The sequence below is a fragment of the Scomber scombrus genome, chromosome 23, assembly GCF_963691925.1.
Source record: "Scomber scombrus chromosome 23, fScoSco1.1, whole genome shotgun sequence".
NCBI lineage: Eukaryota > Metazoa > Chordata > Actinopteri > Scombriformes > Scombridae > Scomber > Scomber scombrus.
The window spans coordinates 12,188,545-12,216,243 of NC_084992.1; the positions used below are offsets into that span (position 1 = coordinate 12,188,545).

Consider the following 27,699-nt stretch of genomic DNA (forward strand, 5'->3'; position numbering starts at 1 on the left):
GGGAGGGAGGGGGGCTGAAAACTTTTCACCACCTTTTGCGAGCCAACGCGGCGTGTGACGTAGATACGTACACCCCCCCCCCTTCTTTTTTCTCTTTACGTACCCCCCCCCCCCTTTCCCCCCCACACACACACAAACATTACTGACAAAAAACTGAATTTATACATGAGTAATCAACAGTATATTCACAACTAATTCACATTGTTTTAGTTAATGATGCTGTAACATCTATTCCCTTTATACATATATTTATATTTTTCTTTTTTGCTCACAAATAGCTTTTAATATGCTAATAGGCATGCATATATTCATTATACTTCTGTTTATATTCTGCTTTTTTTTATCACAAATAGTCTTTTAATAAGTAAATATGCATGCAGATAGTCTTTATACTTATAATATTATGCTTTTTGCACACAAATACTTTTTAATATGCATGCATATATTCATTATACTTCTATTTATATTATACTTTTTGCACACTCATAGTTTTTTAATATGCTAACATGCATGCACATAGTCTTTATACTTCTAATGATATTCAGCTTTTTGCACACTCAGTTTTTTAATATGCTAATTTGCACATATTCATTATACTTCTATTTATATTCTGCTTTTAATTCCAACACATAGTTTTTATCATGTCAATATGCATACACATAATCAATATGCTTCTTTTTATATTCTGCTTTTTTGCACACTCATAGTTTTTAATATGTCAATATGTATGCGCATAGTCTTTATACTTCAATGATATTCAGCTTTTTGCACACACATCGATTCATCATGTCAGTATACATACACACAGCCCACAACCACTATACAGACTCTTTGTAAATTATTGTCCCTTTCTTTCTTACTCAGTTATGTTCGTGTTTATGTTGACCACACAGGATTCCTTCTACTTGCTACTTGTCAAAGATTTGATTTCAAAACCTGCTGTTTCTTTATGAAGCATTGAATAGTTTAGAGCCAAAAATACATTTCAGATCTGCTGTTACATTATGAATCAACCAGACCTCTCAGATCATCTGGGACAGGTCTGCTTTCTGTCCCCAGAGGCTAAACTAAACATGGAGAAGCAGCGTTCAGTTTTAATGTTCCATGTATTTGGAAAAAACTCCCAGAAAATTTGAGGTCTGCTCTAACTCTCAGTTATTTTAAATCATAGCTGAAGACTTTTCTCTGTGCCGCTGTCTTTTATTAAATCATATTTGAGGCTTTTGATTCATATCTTGCACTGTACTGTAACTTTTATTCTCCTTATTCCATTTTAGCTTATTTGCTATTTAACTATTTCTCATTGCATTAAATTGTCTTTTTATATTGGCTTGGGTTTCTTTTGCATTTTGTCTTGATGCCTTTTATGTCTGAGAATCTGATTCTGATGTGATTTGATGGTTATTTGTTTTCTATGTTCTGTAATAAGCTTCGCTTGATTAGGATGTGAATATTGTGATTTCCATGATTTTATGATGGAAAAAACTGCTCACTGATTATATCAACATATCAGTTATCAACAAAAGTCACATCCTGCTTTTCAAATTTGACTTTTAAAGAGCAAAATAACACACTATTACCATATGCTGGCCCTGAGGTGCAAAACACAACAACATTTTACAAAACAAAGATATAACTTTGTTATGAGCTTTGAATGCTTAGACAACTTTCAGATTAATGTGATGGAATAAAAAGTTTCCCAGACTGAGCCAGGTAAATTAGTTTGGGAATATAAACCACTAAATCAGTATCAACTGAAACAATAAAGGCAGGGTTTTCGCTGTTACAAATCCTGTTTAGATGTGCATATTCCCTAATTAATTTATGTTTAACCAAGTTTCTATAAACATGGCGCCAATAGGGGCCCACAAATCCCTTTCACCCCAGGTTCTCCTGGCTGGATTTTCTGAATGTGAATCTGTTTTATTACCTAATTATACAAGCGTACAATGAATGTGTCTCAGTGTTTGCTCCCATAAATGCAACATAGAAGAACAAAGAATAATAACAGAGCAAAAGTAAGGTAATAATAAATACCGTCTGATACAACGAAATAATATTAAAATGAAGTTTAAAATCTATTTACAGAATAGAATTACAATAGTTGTGATATGGGATATAAAGCTTGACTGTGCAAAAGAGATACAGACTGGAGAAAGAAATTAAATATGTAAAGGAGACAGGAGCAATAAATAACACAATTATGTAACTGTGGAGGAGGAACACAATGCAAAATGTTAAGTCTGGTTTTATTAAATATATGAAAGTGAGAAGTGCAGCAGTTTAAATAAGGGATGTAAAATGTCCAGTTTAATAAGAGTCGAGCAACAGCTATTCCTGTGTCTGCCGGTGGAGGTTTTAATGGATCTCAATCTATCAGGCCATTCTTGAGTACAACAATGTGATTACAGGGCCACTCATGAATAGGGTAAATATGTAAATCCATCAACATTAACAAGTCCAAAACAAAACCACACAGTCCAATAAAGAAAGGACACACAGGGAAGGAAAAAGATTAGAAAATCTTGCAATTGCTTTGGATTATTAGGCTTTCAAATGACATCATTAAAGCTAATAAATCTCTTAATTTGACCTATTGCATCCTCTCAGCCAGAGTCATCATCAAGGCCTGCCAAAAACTGCTATCCATGGCTATAAGACGCCATTGTTCTGAATGAGGACTTCTGGAGGTAATTGAATTCCTTATCCAATAAACGGTTTCATGGATAAGGAAATCACATTCCTTGTTATAGAAATTTGAAAGTTTTTAAATACCCAGCGGACAGATAAGATTTAACAGAACAAAGGTGGATGCACTGTTCCATGAAATGTACTTTGCTGAACTTTGTGATTGTTTTTCTATATCACATACGGTTGAAACTTTGGTGCAACATTTTGACCGTGTTTTACATCAAGCACAAACAAGACAAAGAAGGCAACTGTATCCACAGCGATGAAACAATTACACACTTTCTAAATATACACACACACCTGACACAGTGTAAAAGGGTTGCGTAAGAGAGCTTTATTCAATTTATTCATTAGCAGGACAGTCGTCAGCTGTGCAACAACATTATCAAGCAGGCTCAGAGGAAAAACTGGTGAATCAAAAACTTATGAAACAAGAGAAAGAAGATGTTTAGTTTTTAGTCCTTAAGTTTACAATTTTAAGTTCAGTTCATTTCCAAATAATCCACTAGGGGGACCTCTTCATCAGGCTATCTGTGCAGTAAAGTGGTTTTCTATTAAATAAGTGTAAACTTTGAGTGGCTACAAGGTGAATAACGCCATTGTAGTGAAAATATATGTTCATAGAAATATAATTAATCAATTTTGTGTTTTATTTTCTCTAAAGGCTATTTACAGGTTCAGACTGATACTATTTACAGTGTCATGATTTTTAGATGAACTGCTATCTGCTATGAAGATACGGACATAATTTAAAGTTGCCTGTTTAAGAAATGTGGCCCAAACACCACCCCGACTACACAGGTGATCACAAACAGCACCCAGAAGATGATAGCCAGCAGCTGCACACAGAACAGTGTCTTCTTGCTCTGCTGTATGACTTCCTCTTCCCCCACCAGGCCTGGTGCCGTGCCGTAAGGCGTGTCCGGGTGCATCTGCTGCACCCTGAGGCTGACGGTGGGCAGGATGATGAAGCGGGCGTCTCTGCTGTCGCCCTCCAGGGAGAGCACCACCCTCTGGGTGACCATGGCCATGCGAGCTGCCATGGCCACGGGCAGGCGGAAGGTCACAGGGGGCAACCTGGACAAAATACGGGAGTTGCTGGGTAAAGAGAGGGCGTTCCCGGTCTCCAAGGGGGTGAGGTGGCGGCAGAGGGGGCAGGGGATGGCTGGTGGGCTGTGGGCATCTTGGGGCTCACAGGGGCAGAGCTGGATCCTCTGGAGGCACTCGGTGCAGAAAACATGGAGACACTCCAGCAACCGGGGACATTTGTTGTACTGGTTGTACTCCTGGTAGCAGATGGGACATTCCACATCCATGGGTTCCCCTGGGGGGGTGCTGGGGCTGGGTGCTGCAGCAGCTGGGTCCCCCTGCTGGGGAGCTGGGACAGCATCCTCTGTCGTGCTGGAAATGAGGTGGGTGCTCATTTGGAGGTTCGGGGAAAGCTGGACTCAACTTGATGACTTTTTTTTTTGTATCAGAAGATGGAATAATCTGTAGTGGGAAAAACAAAAAGCTCTAAAGTATACAGCTTGAAGAACACCATAACAATTCCCCCAGGGACACTCCTGTGTTTCATTTTTGTGTGTTTTCCGTGTTTTATGAACAGATTCCCGAGCCCATGAGTCATTGTGTTCATCCATTTAACCACTCAAACCATCCCCAATCATCTGGGCTCCATGTAGTGTTTGCTGGCCTGCACGACACACACTCAGAGCACGTACAGGAAGTGAAGAAATAAAAATAAGCAAAGCAAGAGAAGAGCTGTTAAAGGAAATCATAAGTCACTGAAATCATACTCTCTTTATATGTGCATGTGTCTGAACACGTCAATTTTTCTTCACCCAGGATTGTGCAATTTCAGCATTTCCACCATTTTTTTGAGAATTTTATTCAGCTTAAGAGGACAGTTGAATCTTTTTTCTTTTTATTAAATCTTTTTTGTTAACTTTATTGAATGCTTAACAAATCAAACACTACAATTACCATCACAACAAAAAGTATATGAACATAATCAACATAAATCCAGTGTTTTACAAGCTTTTTTGTGTTTAGAGTAAAAATGGTTTTACTGCTTAAAATTAGTTTCAAAGGCTAAAAATGAAGGTTTGCTCTCCATAGTCTTTCTAAAACAGAACAAAACAAACAAAAAACACTGCTGAGTTGCATTATGGAAATGTAGGATCCAGTGTTTTGAAATCTTGGCGTATAATATATGAGCCTCTGCTGCTTCTTTTTGTTCTTTTGTTCTTTTTTTAATGTCTTTTGTAATTCTGCCTCCAGTTTGGATGTGCAATACAAAAGTAATTAAACATTTTTTGGAGTGGCCCTTTAACACTAAGGGGCCATTAAAACGGCATGAGGCAAACACATTAACAAGACCCAGGTTCGTGAAGTAAATGTAAACTGCTGATCTTAGCAGCCAATGAATTTGCAGCCGTAAAAATGTGTCCGTGTGATTCAAATAAATGTTCATGTTTGGGTGTAAATTCCTCTGATATTATCCAGTTATGATCCACTTTTATTCTTGGCACTCAAGTCACATTTTTGCCTTGAGTGCTGTATAAGAACCGTCATTTATCAAACAAAGCTTTGGGTTTGCTTTAGTTTTACTGCTGATGCTTTTTTTGGCGCCGTCCTTATTGCTGTCACATGGGACAAGAACAAGGCAGCCCAAGTTCACTCATGTGGGGATTGTTGCTTAGCAGGAGGGGTTGCCTTTGTATAGGTCCATGGCAACAGATCACATGAATCCAACACGTTTACACAAAAATGTAATGTAATCAGAGCTAAAATAGGAGGTAAAATATAATTTGCAGCAAACAAAAAGCACTTTGATTGACTCCAAATTTCAACAAATGTAATGATGAACCTGCCATTCAAGAGAAATGTTGACAACAGTAGTAGATGGTTGCTGTGTGGAAGTAAATGGGCCCTTCTGTATCTATGTAGGCCAACATTTTCAGTGAGGAGACAAACTGGCAGCGGACCATCACTACACGCTAAGAAGCAAACAAGAGAGCCACTTACCCTCCACACACTCCTTTGATCAGAGCACACTTTGATGCCCACCTCCGACCCCGGTGCTTTCCCTCACACAATCCATACACTTCCTCTCATGTTGGTACAGATCTCATCCGGGCAGATCGCCTTCCTCCCTCCTCTTCTGTGCACATGAAACACTCAAGTTACAGTCCTAATATTCTGTACGTGTCTGAGCTGGCTCACCTGCCGCCTTCTGTTTTCGCTCCGTCTCACCTGATTTTACTCACCCTCGTCTCTCTTGTCTAGTCCACCACCACCACCACCACCACCCCATGGGGTATCTCTGTGGTTTGCTTAGCAGTAATTAAACCCTTGGTGATGTGAAGGTAACCAGGACACACAAGACAGAAAATGACAGATTGGAGCTTCTTGATCCTTGCTTACTCTACTCTTACTTTTACATTATGTGATTAAGCTTCCTTGCAGTCAGCATGAAGCAGTTTTAAAATAGCAAAGTGTGGACTGCTTCTGTAATAATTAACATTTGCACAATTTTCCAAGTCACATGTGATTTTTTAAATGCTAAAACACTGAAAATATACTGTTTTTACACTTTTAGTAAAAGTGAAAGTTAATAGTAAAAGTCAACAAGTTGTAGGGTCAATACAGTTAATGTGTGCGTTCAGAGGAGGAGGGATATTCCACTCAAGTGCAAACAAGTGATTTATCGACAGATAAACAAGTCTCATGAGTCACTTTCCGTGGTTCAGTGTTTGTTGCACGTTGACCGGTTTCCTTGCGATCAGCTTGTTTACTGACAGCAACTCTACTATATTTCTTCAGTGAAATGACTTGAACTCACGCTATTTGCCTGACAAAATGGCTTAAAAAAAGAGCTATGGGTTTGTTTTTTACTAGCAGATTCAAAACAGATGAATACAACTCTAGCAGTGGTAAAGTGATTAGTTGAACCACACCAACATCTGTATAATGCCAGTAAACTGGTCAAAAACAAAACAAAACAAATTTCAGCTTTCAGTGGCAGGAGGGTACGTAGAAAAGACAGAAGATTGTAAACAGAAGAATCCCTTTTAGAAGCTGGGCAAGTTATACAATATCTAAACCCACAAATGCAAACAATCCTGAAAAAACTGGCAAATAAGTTAGTAAGTATCTTAATTTATAGCACCTTTCAGGAGTAGAGATGTCAGAGTGCTTTACAGGGGAAATAAAGCATAAACAGACATACATACATGTCTGAACAAATGTGTCTTGTGCTGCTTGTTTTTAAAGGTATTTACAACCTAAAAAGTTCAGTCACTTTTAGTTTCTCATTCTAGGACGTGATCAGAGGACCTTAGAGACCTGCTGAAGGGCTGCAGTAGATCTCTAATGTACAGCCTGGCCACGCAGAGCTCTACAAGAGCTTTGAGTTGTATCCTGAGTTTGATGGAGAGCTGATGAAGAGCAATCACAATCCGTATCAAATGAGACGCTTCGAAAGACCTGGTCATGAATTTAGTAGCATAATTTTGGACCATATCCAGAGATGTTTTGCTGAGGCAGATGAGAAGTGAGTTAAAGTAGTCAAGACGCAATGATATGGAAGCATGACTTAACATTTCCATCTCTGTTTGAGACACAACAGGCCTGGGCTTTGTAATGTTTCAATCAGACAATTGGCAAGTTGATCCAGAGTCAGAACCTGGACTATAGTGACAGCTAGATTTCTGAATACAGTTCATACACAACATGTAAGTGGATTCAAAAGGTCATGAGGTCATTCTTCTCTTAAATGTATTTATAAATGCATACTTAATATATGTTCCTCTTAAACACAGAAACATGTATAATCCTTTTTAAGCATTTAGCTTAGTTTTATAATGCTGTTAAAGAGCACTTCTATGCAGTTTTTATGATCTTACAAATCACTTGTCATAGTAAAATGATTATAGTATTGAAACAGAGTAGTGTGTGGTTTCAGATTGTAACATTTACACTGGTAACCCAGATAAGAAACTTAGAGTAGAGAAAAAATAGAGTTTCTTGTAAATAGAATAAAATAAACCAATAAATCATTTCTAAGCATCAATTATTATTAGTGAACATAATCCTAAATATTGTAATCCTAATAGATGACATAATATAATGTCTAAAATGCTCATTTAGGCTATGGGACAACTTGTGCAATACTGCTTCAAACTGCTTTTAAAGGTTTTAAAAAAATATATATGTATTGATTTGGGATGATTGCATACGTGTGTTTGTTTGTGTATTTATTACTGTCGATTTTTATTTTTTATATTCAGGCATGTGTGAGGGATTGTTTTATGTCATGAGGGATCTATTGTGTCATGTGTGTGTGCTTTAAAATGCCTTTGGGCATCTGTACAATGGCTTTTGTTAACTCAGGAAAGACACATGGTAGTAGAATTGACTATGTCTAAAAAAGTGTGACATGGTTGGTTCATGTGTTTTAGTACCTTATGACTTCCCTTCTGCAAAGTTCCACTAGGAGTTACAGTATGAAAGCTAACACTGTTTGTTGTTTGGTATATTCTATTCTATTGGAAGACAACAAAAGTTGAGTTAAAATCTCTATCAACGTCTTCATAGGGAGTGTTTTTGGCACATGTCAGCAATACTCTTGTTAGTCCTGTTAGGTATCTGTGTTGTTGTGTGGGTGTGTGTGTCATTTTATGTTGTTAGAGTTCGCTGGTATCACTCAAATTGCATTTAGAGTGAACAAGCAAATGAATTGCAGCATAGCAACATGACACTTGATGAAGTTCAGTCAACCTAAATTTATCATGAAATCATCAGAGGGAAAACAAACATGCCACTATTAATACGGATACATGACACTTTGTTTTCAAAAGTCACAGACATGGGTGAATACAAGTTGAAAGGTTTCACTGGAACAGGCATTCTCCTTTTAAAATGTCTCATTTATTTGGGAAGGTGTTTTTCTTTCCCGTTAAGTCAAGTCGAAGATATTTTACTGTAAGTCTATCTTGTATGACTAAACAACCTTACAGGAAATACAGTGCTGGAGGCAAAAGCATGAAGGTCTACAAAAAGTGGAACAAAAGACAGTAAAATGTGCACTTAAACACACACACACAAAGAGTGGTTAACATCACGTCAGAGGACATTTCCTGGGAGCCTAACCTCAACTATAACCACTATACTTGCCTAATCCTAACCTTAACATAACCCTAAACTTATGTCAACTTTAACTTTAGTCTTTTCCCTAGAATTAATGATTTACGTTTAAGGGGACTCGCTTTTTTGTCCCTATAAGTGAGACAAGTCCCCACAAAATGAGGAAAACCTTCCCACACACCCACCCACACACACACACACACACACACACACACACAGCTTTGAGAGCTTGTGATTGTTGGCCGAGATTTGAGCGGAAATCACCACAGAGGTAGTTCAGGCTGTAACAACTGATAGGAGGAGAAATGTTTGGGGATTACCATGGAGAGGCAAGAGCTGACGTCACACAAACACACACACTGCAGCTAGGGCGAGTAGAAGTAGTAGTAGTGTAATCAGTTTATATGAGATAAAACAGCCTGTCTGTGACACATTTTTACTGAACTTTTAGTCTAAAAATAAGTTTTTGAGCAAAAGTGGACTTTCTTAATCCAACATTTAGTGACCAATCAATAGAATATGTTGGTTTATAACAAGGATTCATACAAACAGGGGCACTAAATAGGGTGGATTGGTGTAATGTGGGACACTTTTTGCATTTCTGACTTGTTCACCATATTGACATATGAATCCAATACATTATATCAACATCTAATGTCATTATGAAATCCCTGAAATGTTTCCTTCCTTAATCAGAAGACAATTTTTAGATATTGTATACTCAAAAGGAAAATGGCACATATATTAATGTTCCTTGTGTCAAATGGTTTCGGAATTTATAGATTTTGTAATCTTGGTTAGGGTTACTATTTTTTAAGGCTTAGAAATATTTGTTTAAATGTATAAAAGCAACCTTTTCTGCCAAAACTTTCTGAAATGCGCATACCCATATTTGGTCATTTCATTTTGTTGGCCTACATGTTTATTTGCTTTATGTGTCAGATAGGTTAAAAAACGAGTTAGCCAGTATGTTCACATCATCACATGTAATGTTAAACATTATAACTTACACAGTTTGCATATACTAGTTAGCTTTAAAATAACTGAATAGAAAAAGAGATCAATACACTGGAGCCTAGTTGTCCCAAATTAGTCAATGTCCCACATTACCCCAATCCACCCTAGCATATGACGAAATGATGAAGTCAGAAAAACAACTGTGTTCATGGTCCCAGGAGTAGGATAGTAAAACATGTGGAAGTGCGTGGCCTTACACGTTACTGTCCCTGTTTGAGCCAAATAAACGTATGAGTCACTCAAATGATGTAATGAAACCAAAGTGTCTGCCTGGCTTGTTATCATAGTCCCTCCTCCTACGCACTTCCTCACAGTATAAGTGTGAGATCACCTCTTATTTCCCTTCACACTGAGGTAAATCACAGAGACAAACACATCAGACAGCAGGATGTATTCAGAGCTTGAGTGCGGAATTTGTTACCGGACCTATAACGCAGGTCGGAGGTGTCCCCGGGAGCTCCACTGCAAACACAGCTTCTGTGAGAGCTGCCTGCTGGCCCTTTCACGACCCCACGGACCCGAGGAGGCGCGTCTGGGAGCCGACAGACTCATCATCTGCCCGCTGTGCCGACACACCACCTCCATCCCCGGTGAGGGGAAGGTGAAAGCGGAGCTCAGGGTGGACGAGTCCGTCCTGGAGCTGCTGCTGACCGCGGGGCTAGTCGAGAAAGGGGAAGAAGACCCAGAGGAAGAGGAGGAGGGTCAAGTTCAAGGCGGTGGTGACGACGCAGAGGAGGCGACGCTTCCCGAAACTGACGCCGAGGACAGCGACTCCTCCGCGGGCTCCGGCGGTGGGAGGCTCCGGAGGTCTTGGAGGAAAGTTTGGCGGAAGATTAGCGGGAAGAGGCCACGGCAGAGAAGCAGAGAAAGTGAGTTTATAGAGGACTGTCCATGAAACGTAGATCAGAACAAGTTTTAAAGTTTATATGTTATTGGCTGAGTTACCATAACATGAAAGTAATGTTTTGGAGGGAGTCAAACAAGAGGGAGTTGTTAATAAGGTTTGCTGGTAGAGAATAAAACAAATAGACAGTAAACTTAATTTAGCCAAGTGGCTCTTAAACGTTTTCACGTTAAGGACCCATGAACTGACACAAATTAGACTATGGCCCCCCATTTGTTAAGATTTTGTCCCAGGGGCCCCCATTTCGCTTTTAGATGTTTGGTATTATATATGGATATGTAACCCATGATCAAATTACTCATTTTGTCATTGTATTACTTATGGATGGAATTACAGTGAAAATAAACCATTCCTCTTTCTGCGGTATTATAATACATCCATGCTGGGGGACCCCATGGAACCACCTCAAGGACCCCACTTTGAAAACCACTGATTTATAGGCTTTTGAAGGCTTTTTTGAAAATGTAAAATTTTCATACTAGAACAAAAATAGTTTAGTGGTTAGGTTCAGGTTTATACTGTAAACCCACATGTGAAAAAGCCATCCATCATGTACATCCTGTAGCAAGTTCTGTCTTATTCCCAGAATTGCCAAACAGCTGAAAATAACAAGCCTTTATTTGTAATTTCAATTTTTAATCTCTAAAATAAATTAAATTTAGGTCATAATAATAGTTTTATAAATAGAATAGTCTTTATTGTCATTGTACATGTACAACGAAATTGAAAGCAATCCTTATTGGTGCCATAAATTGGCACCATTATTTATTACTGTCATGTCTCTAATGTATCCTCCTTTCTCTTTCGACAGACTGCATGACCAATGATGATATCAGGAACCTCGCCATGATGTCCTGCTACATGTTTTAAAGAGTTCGCAACTTCAGATACCCTGGATAATGTGATACTGTATTTATTTCAACGCTTGGCAGCATATGGACTGGTGACGATGATACCTTGCTGGCAAGATACACAAACAAAATGCTTTCAGTCAGCTTTCTGATTCTCTGTTTAAGCAATGACGTCTATATTGCACCCAAATAAGAAAAAATGGGAAGCTCATGAGTTGCGTAAGTGGCCCGCTAATGTACTTACGTATGTGATATTTATTTGTTTCACAAGTGTATTTATATTTGATGTATTTGTTACATATTTAAAGAAAAATAAATGAGTAATATTCTGGTTTTAACCTGTTTTTAACTGGTTTCTGTTACTGCATGCTGCATTTTCGGTGACTGGATCAGTGTGTGTATTATAAAAAATAAAAACACTGGTTTAGCTATGACGTGTGTGTCGGTGTGTGTGTACACATATGCAAAAGTGCAGCATAAATTGCATGTTGCATTAAGTTTAGGCCTAAGTAAAAGCTGACTTTACTAAGTAAAATTCTTCTACTAAACTTTACTTAGTAAAATTCAATCAGGAGGCAGAAAGTATCCTATTGGGAAAAAATATTCATGATTAAAGATAAATGCATAAGACTTGGGAAAAGAAAACAAAAATATGAAGAAATTATTAAGTATTCTACATGAAACAGTCTATGAAACTCTCCAAAAACTTCCCCTCACTGACAGTTTCAGGAAGTGTGTTACCTGAGGCCAGGTGAACAGCATTGCCTCCAATCAGACTCACAACCTGCTGCAGCAGCTCCTGCACAACTCAATTGTTGGACAAGTAAAACACATGGATTGACAACACCACTGTAAATTATTGTAAAAGTCAATCATACAAACTGAGGAGGAAGCTGTCCATCATGTTTTCTCTCTGCCCGAGGTAAATATCACAATTTCCTCTCTTTCTGCACATGTAGTCATAAAACCAGAAACAGTTGTGCAATTATTTTTTGATTGGCAATCTCCACAAGTTGCAATAATACTCCTATGATTTTTTTTGTTGTTGTTATCTCTGTCTGCAGACTCTTGTTTGCCTTTGTGCTGGTCTGTGTAGCTGTCATGTCATTTATCATGTGTTCAGATGCTGCAAGAGGTGAGTGCAAACAGGCTAGTATCTGTCACGCCAATAGCGCAGTGTGCTGTTTCAGTGAACAAATGATCACCTCAATGACTCTCCAGAAAATAGTATGAGGCATATGTTGGCCCAGATAGATATTGATATAGTTCCAATAAAGCTACAGCTGATTGTTTTAACAATAACAGAACACGTTTTGTTTGGCAGGTCTTAAACAAGGCACACTAGGATTAGTCTTTAGTCATAGTAAATCCAGGGGCATAAAATTACATCACAGTATCAAAATGAGGTATTAAATATCAGACTATGTTGTTAGATCTCTTCCAAATCATGTTTCTGAATGCACCAACTTGCCCACATTCAAAAAACTACTCAAAAATCTCGTTTTTTTGGCTTATTTTAATGTTAGATTTAATGTACCCTGCAATTTAATGTGCTTTAAGTGTGTTCTCTTGATGTTCGTGTTTTATATTAATAGATTACACTTTTGTTCCTCTTCAGTGTAAAGAATGCTTTTTAAATAAAATGTATTGGTATTATTATTATTATCCATTATAAATTCAACTTGGACTTTGGGCTTTTTCTATTGATATATTTTATGATAGCAATCAATGCAGAACACACACTAAATGATAAGAGATTTCTGCTTCCCAAGGCCTCACAACACTTGCACTTTCTTTAAAAAAAATAAAGAGTACAATATTTGGAGCCAACATTTGCTCTTCATCAGGTAATAAAGGAAAGGGTTATTAAAAGAGAGTATTCCAAAGTGTTACAAGTCCTTGGGAAGCAAAAATCTTCATAATAGTCAACACTGAATTATTGTCAGTTTAACTATTTAAACGAATAAAACATTGTTTCTTATTCTTTTCCACCTTCCCATAACAGTCCAAGTGGAACATGGAGTGAAAGATAATGTCATGAGATCATCATATGCTCCATACAGGCAGAGTTATCTCTTCTCTACTGGACAACTGTCAACAGAAACGCCACCTGATAGTGAAACTGAGATCAGTCAGAAACTATCTGATAAAGGGAATCGGTTAATAATTGACGGTCAATCAAAACCTCTGTTGTTTACCAAAAGTAAGTTTGGTTACAATCAAAGCCCAGATAACAGCGGGTACCAAGCGGGAATCACTGGATTTCAGAGAAGTCACAACACAGGTGATACGAGGTCAGCTAGCAGCATTTTTATCAGTCACCCTGAGCACAGAGTACAAAGCTCCAGAGTAAACTACCACCCTCTTTCTCAGAAAGTAGCCCAAGCTGGAAGTCCTTATCATTTATCCCCAGCTATCATCCGAAAATCATCTCACAGAGAAGCTGCCAGCCCCTTTCATCAGCGCTCTAGTCTTCTGCAAAGTTGGGACCCCAAAGATGCTCATAAGTCCTATGATGAAAGAAAAGTCATCAGAATTGACTCCCAGAGGTCAGCTGGTGAAGAAAGAACGGTTTGGCAGCCCTCTGACTCTTCTCTTTTTTCATCCAAGACTGGTGGATATCGGAGTGGTTCACTGCCAACTTCAAGAGGGCATTACGGTGGCCATCATGAGACAAATGAGCGTGCTGTGGCCAGAGAGTGGAGTAGTGGCATTCAATCAAGCATATTTCACAGCTTTGCAACTCAAACTGCCCCTCATGCACCATCAGTCAGCAAAAGCTTAGACACCTCTGTTAGTAAACGCAACCATAGCCCAGAGAAACTGCCATCATCCGTCAAATATTTCTCCCAGGGTCTGTACTCGGTGACTAGCAGTGAGACACCAAGACACAGAAAGGTTCAGTCTTATCTCTTCAAGGACTCCCAGGCCTCCCTGGTTGGGCGTGAGACAGTTAATACAGTCACAGAAAAAACTGCAAGTGGACTGATCAGTTTTTCCACAACACCAAATACGCAAAGGGTCGCAAAAGTTTATAGCAGGCTTCCTTTGAATTTGAAACCGCAATTACACAGGAGAGATCCAACTAAGGAAGATAATACCAATACGAAGGTTGCTGTGTATGGTGGTCAGACAGATAGTTTTATCAAATATCAACCCATCTCTAGCATTTATTTGCCACAGCACACCACAGCTCAAACTCCTGCTCGTGCATCATTGACCATGGAAAGTTTTGTCCCTGTGCCTCTTGAAGTTTTCCAGGATAACCATGCCACTGGTGGTGATAAATCTGGAGCAAGTAGCTTGATTAATACGACCACCCGATGGCCTGCACATGGTTACAAACCTGGACGATCTACGAAAAGTATCTATGGCTTCAGAGGGTTTAAAATGGAAAATAAAAGGATTCACTCCAGCAGTGGCACTGATGGAAAAGCCAACTCTGGACGATTCAGCTTTGATAAAGTAAAGGACCATAAATCTAAAACTGCAAATATATATCCCTCTTTGTTACAGAAATATAATTTTGGCCAGAGAAGATCATCCAGCATGACTACAACACCAACTCCAGCAAAAACAGAGAGGAGAACCACAGATTTTTCTGGGCCTGGAAACACCTCACCTTCTTCTGGCAGGTTAGATGTTCTCCAAACAACAACTGTTCCTACACCAACACTGTTGAAATCAGGATTTAGGAAATTCCGGCCTCTGGTGCCTGAAAGTGATGCTGGTATGGACAGCAACCCAGATCGGAGACAATACAGAAGCTACAAAAGGGTATATGGTCTGAAAGACTTTGGCACTCAATCACTTAGCACTACCACTTTTAATCAGGTAGAGGGTGCCAAAACTTTAGTCAGAGAATCAAACAAGTCTGCACTTCTGCCGAGTTTTGAAGGTTTTAAGCTTAACAATTCACAGATGTGGCGACCCAAAAGCAGCAGGATTTACAGATGGCATAATCAGACAGTTAAAAATGACGTGACCACTACACAGAGAGGAAATGAGCTCAGTGGTGAAGACCTTAAACCACCTCTAAAGACATCAGAAAGCGGCAAATCAGACCCCAGACTTACGCCTGACAAATACAAAAAGAACCACAAAATCTATAATTTTATGGGATTTCAGTCCGTTCGAAACCGAATTGTGAATGCAAAATACAAAACCACCTGGAACCACCAGGCAGAGCAGAATCCAACACCAAGGGTCTCCTCAGCTTATCCCAGATCAGCAGCCTACGAATACCCTATGAAACCTGGTACAATGAAGGCAGGCTTCTTCAACAGCTCAACCAGCAGCACTGTGAGAGGTAAACGTGTGAGGGGAAAACCCACCAACAGCAGGAAGCTGAATGACTCAACATCTCTAAGCAACGGTACTGGTGATGTTGCCATAGTCAGGCTGCCCAAGTGGCCCTCCTGGGTCAAAGCGATCACATATGCTGATATTCTTGGAAGTACTTCATTCAGTGGTGTGAGAGCTACAACAAAGACATCTATCAGAGCAGCTGATAAGCACTCTTTTCCAAAAGTTACTGCTACAACCAAGCAAAAGGGAAGTACATTAGGTGATGACAGAGTCTTGACAGTTGATGAATCTGTGGGAGAAAAAGATCAGAGGAACTCTGAGGGCGCTGTGCATAGCAGCGAAAACACCAAAGCACCTGCTGAAGATGAGATAGAAGAGTTCAGCAGCCTTGAGGAAAACAAGTTAGGCGCTGGAAAAAAAGTTGACAGTGAAGGGAAAACATCTAATTTATTCCTGGATACAGAGGGAAGTGGAAGTGCAGGCTTTGATATTTTGTCAACTGATCCTACAGGAAGTCAGGCGCTCAGTGAAGATCTGTTAGAACTAGATTACCTACGAATTTCTACTGGGAACGTCACCTTCAAGTCGATGAAAATGTCCCTTTGAAAATAAATGAAAGAACAAAATAGATGTGTTGTATTATTATGTGCAAGAAGAACAATTACAATAAAGTCTGGATGATATTTGTGATTTTTTTTTTTGGTCAAAAAAGGGTTTAAGGTTACTATTATTAGAAAAATCACAAAAATTGAGACCTGCAGTTAATAGTGTGTTGAATAATACCAAATTCTGTGTGAGAAAAGTCAGATAATTTGGATTTTTGCGACAAACTTGTGTCAAAAACATGTATTTAAACAGGTGTTTGTGTTAACTAGTTTAAGTAGGAGGTACAAGGGCTGGACACAATAGCAGTACAAATAGACCACTAATACGACAGAAAAATACAACAGAAATGGAAAAAACAAAACAACCAAAAGAACACCCAGAACATTATATCCTTTAAAATAAACTATTAATTGCAGGGTTATCATACATACTGTTAATGAGTCCATTTAAGCTGGGACTATTGGTTATAACTGATTCATCAAATGACAGAAAATGTATCTCTTTTTTGTTAATCAAATAACAATCTGAATCACTTTTCAAGCCAAAATGCCATATTTGACTGGTTCCTGTTTCTTATGTGTGATCATTTCCTGCTTTTCTCTGTCTTATATTATAGAATCGTAAGTATCTTTGGGGTTTTAGACTGTTAATTGGACAAGACAAGTTACATGAAGACATCACCTTGGACCCTAGGAAAATGATCATGAAATTAAGAAATTGTTTAAGCCCGCAAAGTTAATTCTGTTTATTGTTGATCAGCTCCAAGTATATCTTTGTCTGGAAATAAATGAATTGGCTTTCAGATATTTACCTTGATTATCTCATCTTTCTGGTATTTCCAACGTGTTCTTCAGTGTTGCACATTACAAGAAATGCTAGGAATTAACTGAAAATATTTTATCACATCAGCATCTTTTACTGACATCTTTCAACTGTGACCTCGAGTGAAAAGTCAAAAACGATGGCTTCAGCTCATCTCGTCTCCTGAGACAAACAGACATGTTCACTGGAAAAAACCACAGAGGTCAAAACGTGACTTTCTGAGCATAACTTTTGCCCCATTTGGCAAATGATTTACATAATGTAATGTCAAGCATGAAAAGGAGAAATGAAGGAGGGTCAAACATACTTGAGGCTTTTTATAAATTGATTGTATTCCCATTCCTTGTGTCCTCATTCCCATGCAGGCAGTGTGGTGTGGCCATTCAGTGTGCTGACACAGATTTTCCATCTCCTCTTTCGAGCTTACAAGGAGGTTTTGGATCATGCTGGTCTCTGGGTTAACACGCTACGAGACGGAAAAACCTGATCTCACCCTTTGTGAGAAGGCCTTTTTTCTAGCTCTGCCAAGCCATTAATGAGTAAACAAAGAGTATTGGGAGAAAACAAGTCATCATGTGGTTTTGTTTTCATTGATTTCAGCCACAAAAGAAACTGTAATGGAGGTATTTTAGCTGCTTGCTTATCTACAGCTTCAACATTAACTGAATTGACTTGAGGCTATGGATTGACATACTGTACCTAGTGACCTGATTGTGCATTTGCAGTAAGAGCATGTGCCAGATATACCACTAGATGGCGTTACTCATCCATTTTATTATCACATGTCTGACCTTAAGTGCTGGATGTTGCAGTTCTTGTGCTGTAGTGTCCTGTTGGGTTACTACATAACTCTTAAGTGAAAGAAATGTGGGCTACAAAAAAAAAGAGAAGCAGATGAGAGAAATTGCAGATTTATTGTCTTTCCTGAGATGTCCTGATCTCACAGCTGTCAGGCGACCATGCGCTCTATTTCAGGGTCATTGCGTCCACGCTAAGCCCAGATCACAGCTTCTAACAGGTCCATTCACACCACCTGACCCTTCACCTTTTCCCAGTTGGCCACCTAAAATACCACTTCTACGCTTGTCCTCCTAGTCTACAGCTAGAAGGGGCCCCAAAGCAAGGAGAGGGTGGGAGGGTTTTGAGGGGATCTGCCAGTCAAAGTTAAACACATTGTACATTGGATTAACGCCCCACCTCACCACCACCCGAGAAATACCCGTGGAAAGTGGGACCGTCCACTTTCCCATAGAGCTGAGAGGTATTAAGGTGATATGATGTTTTGAGGTTTCTGTGTGCTGGCCGACATAAGACGGTGTCGGTCTCCTTCAAAGTCGCCTCTTTCTGTGCTACCTTTTGTGTTGCAGAGTGTCTGGTTCACACACTCCCTTCTGTCCCAGTGTGTGTACTTGTCTATAATATTTCCCTCTGTGTGTGTGTGTGTGTGTGTGTGTTTATCGCAGACAGTGTGGTGTTCTCTTGCAAGCTGTCCCCCCCCCCAACACCCCTTCCCTCCTCCTCCTCCTACTGTGAGGGGAATTCTGTACCATGTGTCTGCGGTTTTCAGGGAGCTTTCAAGGAAAATAAAGCACAGAGGCCTCACAGTCCCCCCCTCCACACCTCCTTCCTCACCACCACCACTCCCCCAAAACGCCTTCACCTCCCTCCTCCTCCTTCTTACCCTTCTCCCTTTCCCTCGCTCACTCCATGTGGCACTTTTTTTTTTTACAGTTTCAGCCTCCCTTTTTCCTCAAACCAGCCAGCAGCTAAACGGTGACAGAGCTAATTTCGTATGCAGCCTGTAATAAAGACAAATCCATAATCATGGCAAACATTCTCTCATGAGGCGAGAGAGAGAGGGAGAGGGAGACTGAACGTTACTGAGGGGGAGGAAAAGGGGAGGGAGGGAAAGACAGAGAAAGGCTTTTTGTTTGGCTAAGTACACTATGTGAAAGAGGGGGCGGTGAGGAAAGAGAGCTGGAAATACATTAGAAAACGGTTGCATTGGCTGTGGCATTTGTAGATCAGATTACCTCACATACCATGAGTCCAACCATAGGATTCACTCAGTTTGACCATGACTCTGTGTATATGTGTGTGTGTGTGTATGTAAATTAAACTTTACTGAGTCTACTGTGATTACCCCTAAAACCCTAAAATTGCCCTAAAACCTATATTGAAGGACTGGGGAGGGGGGAAAAAGAGGGAAAGTTGGGAGGATTAGCAGAAGCAGCTTGGAGTGTACAGACTGTAATCCAGGGCTTTATTGAATCGGTCAACATACAGCGGGTTTACCTATAAGCTAAAACACCTGTAACTTTACTTTTGTGGTTTATTGTGAATACTTGTAAGGGGAAAATGATATCTCACTAACTGTACAGACTTTCCATTTCTTCACCTAAACCAAACATTTAATTAAATACGTGTGAATGACGGGAAGGAAGCAGTTTGGAAGCATGGAAAAGGGCCTATATTAACATTCCCACATGTGCTATGGGAGCGAAAGCGATTTCCTTGTCCTAAATCCAGCAAGCTTCCTGTGGTCTGCACCATGGAGGAAGTCATAAAGACAGGAAGACTTCCTGTATTGTTGCCAGCACACAGCAGTACATGCTCGGTAAGACCGGGGACCGCTGATGTAAACATCATAAAAATAGCACTCTCACCCCTCTCGAATAGGCCAAAGCACACATGACAGGAGGTTTATACCACTCCTTTGTACCGGTGCTTCTCACTGGTTTTTACCGGGCTCTGCAGATTTGAAACAAGGGTGTTTTTATGACACCATTTGCATATTTTACACCACTGCATTATCAATGTATCTTCGAATAACTGTCACACTAGTATTCTGCATTGAATACATGTACATGCCATGTTCAATTTGATCAATTTTGGGCCCTCAGTCTGTGGAACTGTTGCATAATATTGTAGGACTGTCTGGCTCCCAACACTGAATTGTGCAACCTTCAAATGAAGCAATGTCTTCTTGTAAACCCTTTATAATCGATGTTTCCCTAAAATAAAAACCATCTCCACTTACATCTTTAAAAATGAATATGTTCTCATGAAACAGTCTCAGGAAGCAGATCAATGGGAACAAGAACAGAAAATGTGATATATTTAATGGTGTGGTTTGTGAGTGTTTTTAGGTCGTCATCTACTAACTAAATTTCTCGTGAGACTGGAGGGAAAATGTGTGAATGACTTTTGAGCAGTTCAAAGAGGGATTTGTTCCCTTCTCAGTCTGCTTTAAGGCCTTTTAGAGGCGTGAAAAGTTGTAAATGTCTCGTATTTGATAAGAAAAATGCATAAAACCCAATAATTTTGTTTAGTCGTGTTTATCCGTCACCTTGGGAACGCTTGCCGGTCATGACCCCATTCTGGGTGTCGACGATCTGTACAGTATGTACAGGAGATTAGGAGGAGGGGACATAATGCAAAACGTATTAGAATATAAGACTGCATCTTCACAAAATATGGTGGCAATTTGATTTGTAAGTGTCTGTTGGTGTTGGATTATTGCTCAAATAGCTGTATGTATGTTTGTTAATGTAACTGTAACTGTTTGGTCAGTGTCTACATTATACTGAGCTGGGATCCAAAGATGCAGTATCATATAGGCCTAGACACACACACACACACACACACAATGAGGAGATGACACACACCCGCTCAGACACAACAGTTCCACCTGTTGGCCTCTGTCCAGCGCACCTCTCTTGTTTGAACTCTCTGTCCTCTTGCTCTGGCTCCAATCCAATATCCCTCCTCCTCCTCCACTCTCCCTCTCTCTCTCTTTTCTTGACCGGAGATGTTGCCATCACAGCAGAGGCAAGCATTGTCGCTGCCTGTCACCACGACAACCAGATGGCAGCTGTGCCCATTTGCCGCCTCTGCCCCTCCATTCTCTCCTTATCCAAGAGCAACGCTGATACAGCTTTACATTTCCGTCTTGCTCTTTGTCCACCCAGCCGTCACCGTGAATAAGAATGTGGTTCAGATTTGAGTTTCCTGACTTCATCTGGCTTTTCGCATCAACCAAAGAATCAAGGTTTAGTCTCAGCAACTGCGAAGGCAACTATATCTGTTGAGGATTTCGAGTTTTGAATTGTTTAAGGTATTACAACGAGAGTTTACTTTTTCATGATTCATTCACTCATTCATGTCTCCCCTGACTTTCTTGAGAAAAATATAGAGGAGGATTACAACTAATAAAGGTAAAAAATCAGCCACTGGATCAAGAGCTTGTGAAAGTTTATCATATTTGCGGAAACCAGCAAGCGGACAACCCAGAAGTAGGGCTTGAATCCCCTTGGACACACTTAGTTTAAGATGTGAGTGAACAAAAGTTGATACAAACTGTGGAAACAACTAACAGGGTCAGACAGTTTAGGTTTCAGTAGCCTTTCAGGTATGGGTGTGAGGTCTCCTTATATCTCATACAGGTGCTGCCTGACTTTTTTTTGTGCACAGCAGCCTTATTTTTATACACAGTAAGGGAAGTGAGAGCATGTGCAGGTGCAGGCTCAGATTGTGTCTGTACGTGTGTGTTCTCATTTCTATTAATTCCTACGGTGCCTCTGTGAGCGCACAATCACACCCGGCTGGGGTCGAGTTACTTGGCCATCTGTGGATGAGGCAGTGACAAGGATGATACAAGATCCCATACATGTTAACAATAAAGAAGAGGGAGAAGCACATATTTATCACGCCAAAAAAAGGCTTATTTAATTAAACGGAGTGCTGAGTGAGAGGGCAGTATCAAATAAGACAGGGAGGGAGGTCTTTTACTTCACCCTGCAAACACCATGTTGGTCAAATTACCGGTAAGACAAGTGATTAACTCCGTGGCAACCTGCCAAGCTTGAGCGCAAATGATCTTATCAATGGGGAGTGGTGAATGTGACTAACACGGCAAAAAAGGCTTTGTGGGTAACAATCAGGCTGTTTTCTTTTCCACATTACAGTATGACATCTGCGCTGTGGCTGCAGCCTCTACGAGTGAGTGTGTGTGTGTGTGTAAAAGATGGCGAGTGTGTGAGGGGTATGAGCCCACCAGTGTCTGTGGCATTTCAAGCAGATGTTCACCCTCGCCTCAGCCTGTAAATCTCTTCCTGTCCCCTCTCCTAACCAGATCAGTAGCTCTACTGTCTTTCTGTGTAAAGTCTGTCGCCTTTTTAACACATCCAGCCGCAATTATTCCCATTACATCACTTATAAGCAAATCAGCCAGTCTCGGAAACAAAAGAAACCACAAGTCCATATGTTGTTTGACTTTTTTTTCTCCTTTTAGTCAGATTTTTTTTTTCCTCAAGCAACAGAAGTAAAACTCTCTACATCAATGGCAAATCTCACAATATTCCCATTCAGTACCATCCCTTAAGGGAACAGGAGGAAGAGATAAAAAACAATTTAGAACAGCAGCAGCACTTTCCTGCTCATTTTATGAACATTTCTAAACTCATTAACAACACATGAATGAAATCATACAGCCACTTAAACTGTTGAACCCTGTTTGCCCTAGCCCTCCTGAAGGAACTTGATATGTGGTGGTGACCATCGCACTCTTGTTCTTTGTGAACAGGATCGCCAGGGGCAGCTGAAACCAAGAACTTTCCAGACTGCGGGCAGATTGATAAAATAAAAACGAGGTTCGCTCTAAATGGCAGGATAATAATGTCTGCTAGTCAGGATTGTGCGCTTTCTAATCTACAAGTACCTTCGAGCATTTTTGTTTTGGCTGAGAACTGATGAGTCTTTTACAAACAAGAGACCATCCCCAAAAAAGACATTACAAACATTTCAATCATCATGTGTTTGCCTGCGAGGCTGCATGGAAGCAAAGGTCTGGGATTTATGTGTTCAATCTGGTTTCAAGTCCAATCGTACCCCCACCCCCCAAACCCCTCCCCACCCCACAATTATTTGGGGCAACTCCAACCACAGATCCCATTCTGCTTGTAATAAAGCTGCATTGTTATGCTCTCAGCCCCCGACGGTCATGTGACCAGAATGAGAAAGTTCATGAACTTCCCAGACAAGCAGACAAACACATGAGTACAATTTGTAACCATGTAGATGCACATGTATTGACAATTCAGGTCGTTTCTTTTTGTGTGTGTGTGGGTTTTTGTTGTTGTTGTTGTGTGGCCTTTTCTTTCCTCTCATGCATTTCTTTTTTTTTTATCCACTGATCAGACTCATAGACAAATTCAAGGTTAAAGCGTACGCAAGTCCTCACAATGACCTTTATCTCAAGAGTGTCACATAAGCAGACTGCGTGGCAAGATATGTCACAGTTCTTCTCCCCGATGCAAAAGAAAACAACGGGGGAACACAAAAGGTTACTGTTTAAAACGAAACAAAGCAATATGTCCAGACTTGAGAGCCGAAGGTTGCTTCATGAGGTGCTGTCGGCAAGGAGAACAGCCTAGTCTTTTTTGTTGTTGTTGTTGTTGTTGTTGTGTTTTGGCACTGCAACCCTGTGAGTCCTCCATTACCGGCAAAGTGAAACAGTCCAAAACTCCTCTGATTAGGGCCGTGGCTGTCAGTCAAGTCATGTGATAGCTCTTCGTCACACCGAACATACATTAACACATTATTTTATGAGAACTGTACAGCCAAAAGAGACAAAAATAGACAAAAATAGACTCGATATATTCTGCTATAACAGCCCTATTAGTGCTAGCTGCTAAGAAGGGGCAGAGAGACAGACAGACAAATAGGACAGACAGGCACTTAAGTGCTGATGCATAGCGGAGATTAAATTAAGAGCCTATAGACAGAGAGGAGGGAGGAGATACAGATACGGAAAAAGACAGTCCAAAACAAGGATTAGGGGGTCAAAGCACTTTCAATTCAGCCACTTTTAAAATTAAAAAGTGTAAAAACTGTCTTCTTAAAATGTTTTGTACCTTAATGTATAAAATAACTGAAAAGAAAATTAGGATTTTCATCAATTACTTAATCCTGACTTGAACTGAAATAAGACTTGACCCCCTGTCCACTGCTAAAAGTGTGCTGACCGCCACAAAGCTAGCATTAGTATGGCTATTGATAGGATGTCTATCCACATCTGTGAGTACCGTATGTTATCTAGCATCCTGAGATGAAGGGGGATTACGTGAGACACAAGTGTCTGGAGCTAATAACACTAATGGGATTGCTTAGCTCTATATCAGGGGTCTCACCCTAAGCTGTGGTCAGCAGGATGGTGAATTTACACCGTGGCGCAATGCTAATATGTTAATCTCACCTAGCTGGTTTGAGCTAGTAAGCAAGCTAAACTGCATCCCCTGCTACAAGTGCCTTTAGTTTCAAACCTGTGTGTTTAATACTTTCGGTGTATGGCTCTGTTAAATGGTGGTGGAAAAAAAAGTTAGGAGAAGAAGGAAAAAGAGGGGAGGGGGGGGGGGGGGGTAACTGACAGAAAAAAAAGCAGCGTAAGTTATAATTAGCAGAAAGCTAACAGCAGCTATGCTTATATTTCTCACAGTAGACAGGAAGGCCAGCAGATTGCTAGTACCATTATCATTATTAATATTAGCAGGAATGCCGGGTACATGTCATATTGGATTTATTGAGATTGCCAGATTACGACTTAAAAATACTGTTCACGCCAACATCCAAGTAATAATTGTGACTGGGGAATTTCTGCATGCTCCAAAATATAAGACCCAGCACTTAATAAGTGCTTAAAAACCAAACGAATATGGACACCTCACTTCCACCAAAGTCGTAATTAAACCCATATATAATGGATATAGTTGTATATTGACCATGCACAGTATTTTTAACCCTCACTTGACCAACTCTGTAATCTGAGTTGGGTATTTGTACGTCATAAACATTACACAGCAATATTTCTGTTTGCTATGCGATCCATTCCACATGACTTGAACGCGGCAAAAGCTCACACCAGTGCTATCCACTTTAATATTTTCTGCTGCCATTTTTGTAACTACATCAAATCAAGAAAGAAAAACAAAAAACAAAACCCAAAGCTTCATTTAGTTGAGGCTAAGTTGAAGATGGCTACAATCTGAAAATGAGGCACTTTTTGAGCAGGTATATAGTTCTACATATTCTCTTTTTCATACACTAAATAGTCAGCCACCATTGTCTTCTTAATGTTTTGAGTGTTTCCCTTGAAAAAAAAAGAGAGAGAAATCGCCTTTTTTGTACCCTTCTCTGATTGGCTTTCACTCAAGGAATGAGAGCAGCACATAGCTTTTCAAGAATGTCATTTGGCACACATCCCCGTTGGTCTTCACAACCAACAAGATGAAACGGAAAAAAAAAAAACTTTCTCCATCAGTTTTTGTCAAAGTGCTTCAGGGGGGGGGGGGGGGGGGCGTGTCCTATCCAGCTGCTCTCCCAACGTGATTGGTCGTCACAGGAGAAACAGGAAAAACTTTGAAGCTCTCCAAGTGGTACCAGATTGTTTCCCCAAGGACAACGCACTGACATCAGCACTCTGGAAGAAAAGAAATGGAGAGAGAGAGAGGGGAAATGGTTTGGTTAGATGAAGCATAAACAATAACTCTGATATGAGGAAGATATAAAGATGACATAAATATTATGACATGTATATACAGTGTCGCTTGCTTATCAGGTAATTATAATATTTTATGGAGGATATCAGCATCTGCTTATCGGCTCGGGAACAAAGTGACCCTAAAACGAACAGGAATACACAATATGACCAAACAGGCTGGAAAAAGACTCTCAGATTCAGACAGGGAGAAAGTGATAAAGGGAACAGGGCGGAAGGAGAAAGTGAGGACACCTACTGCTGCAGGCACAAAGTCAAGTGTGTGTGGGCCCGCGCAAGACGAGAGATCCCAAAAACATCCCAGGTTCCCTGCTCACTGCCTTTTCTGGCAATTTCAGCGCTTAACATCACATTGGATGCAAACGTACAGTCCCATACCATCAGGAAAGTGTCACTACTGCAGTGAGTCAATGCCAACACATACGTCTTTCAAGACCTTGTTTTTGCACCGCTGATAGGATTTAGCAGGAACGCAGACTTGATTATTGTTCTCCAGAGTGAAGCGAGCAGAAGAATACACTGATGGTCGATTTATTCTGGGCCTGATAACGGTCAGACCCTGACATGTTTTCCCCTTCTCTCGCCTAGATTGACAACTATAACATGCTTGTTGATGTTTGCCTTTAAGGTGACAGAGCCCTATTCTGCACACAGTTGTAAAGAGGAGTGATGTTTTCAGAGCAGGTGGAATAGCGAAGCGAGTACTTAGCACCTCCTTCTCAGTCACCCGAGTACGTCACTCGAGTTGTGAAAGATGCCAAGTAATGATTGGTGCTATGCTAAGTCTATCGGGGTGAGTCATGGCAAGAATTTATGACTTTATGTTCGCCTAATCTGAAAGAGTGACCATCCTGTAAGGCAAAAGATATTGTGTATTAAAGCTCTGGCAACCAAAGAGAGTTAAGACAAAATTTAGGACCAACTTCTCACAATATGACTGCTGCTAGAAACCAGCTTAATTGTTTGTGCACTTGGGTCGTATAATTTTGTCATCTTGTTTTCCATGCTGTAATTTTATTATCTGGTCTATTCTGTACACACATCTACTGCATGCCTGCCCATCCTGGAAGAGGGATCCCTCCTCTGTTGCTTTTCCTGCCATTTCTTCCACTTTTTCCTCGTTAAATGCGTTTTTAAGGGAGCTTTTCCCCCTATAGAGAATGCTGTCTTGCTGTACAGATTGTAAAGCCCCCTTGAGGCAAACTAGTTTGTCATATCAGGATATGCTAATAAAACTGACTTGACTTGAACGTGGCATGGAATGCTGCAGAACACACAGACTGCAGCCTCTTTGTGCAGAAGCTGACATGCCATAAAACTGTTATTCCACTTTCTGACACAATATTTTATTAAATCTGCCTCACACAGTGTGATTTGCAATGAACCTGCAAAACTGCTGTCATCACACAGTAAGTGGAGACCTTGAATGCTACTATTCAGATCAGGGCATTATTGATTAAAGCATATTATGGCTGTAAAACGTCATGTATGTTACAGGGTTTCAGTGAAAGAATGAATAGTACATGACTACTACACATTTATTAGTCCATGCCCTTTAAACTCGGTTACTTTCTGTCAAGTGATGATGATGACTCACACTAAAGGCACTCACGCTGCCGTCAGCCAAAACAACAAATGCACAGAGCCAGTAAAGAGAACAGGCTGGGGAGAGAGAGTTCCCTGCGTCTCATTCCCTTAAATTTTCCCAGCACTGCTTGACTCTCTAATTGCACGAGGGTACTCTATATTTACGGCCCTCCCTCTCTCCAGTTTGTCTTCTTCCTGGTGCAGTGAGCTAT

The 27,699-nt window shown here is 40.2% G+C and overlaps 4 protein-coding genes across 4 annotated transcripts in view; 2 read left to right on the plus strand and 2 right to left on the minus strand.

The window, feature by feature from the left end:
* acap1 (ArfGAP with coiled-coil, ankyrin repeat and PH domains 1) overlaps positions 1-27,699 on the plus strand; it is a 479,281-nt gene that overhangs the window by 365,233 nt on the left and 86,349 nt on the right. The gene's annotated exons all lie outside the window — the stretch shown is intronic.
* si:ch73-335l21.2 (RING finger domain-containing protein) lies at positions 3,243-4,097 on the minus strand (the record flags this gene model as incomplete). The annotated part of the gene is made up of 1 exon (XM_062444462.1): positions 3,243-4,097. A coding segment is annotated over one exon (657 nt), but the record flags the coding sequence as incomplete, so codon positions are not given.
* si:ch73-335l21.4 (E3 ubiquitin-protein ligase-like) lies at positions 10,218-11,912 on the plus strand. The gene is made up of 2 exons (XM_062445018.1): positions 10,218-10,724; positions 11,571-11,912. Exons 1-2 carry the CDS (start codon positions 10,244-10,246, stop codon positions 11,627-11,629), a joined length of 540 nt encoding a protein of 179 aa, XP_062301002.1. The 5' UTR covers positions 10,218-10,243; the 3' UTR covers positions 11,630-11,912.
* Positions 22,613-27,699, minus strand: part of si:ch73-335l21.1 (insulin receptor substrate 1-B) — a 50,203-nt gene continuing 45,116 nt past the window's right edge. Inside the window, exon 4 of the mRNA XM_062444292.1 lies at positions 22,613-25,822. Coding sequence (XP_062300276.1) covers positions 25,815-25,822 — 8 coding nt within the window. The 3' untranslated portion in view covers positions 22,613-25,814. The remainder of the gene's footprint in view (positions 25,823-27,699) is intronic.

What these genes read in the sequence shown, in the direction of transcription:
- si:ch73-335l21.4 (XM_062445018.1), top strand. Translation starts at nt 10,244, where the DNA reads ATGTATTCAGAGCTTGAGTGCGGAATTTGTTACCGGACCTATAACGCA. An exon ending in ACGGCAGAGAAGCAGAGAAA is followed by an intron (nt 10,725 to 11,570) that starts GTGAGTTTATAG and finishes CTCTTTCGACAG; the next exon opens with ACTGCATGACCAATGATGAT.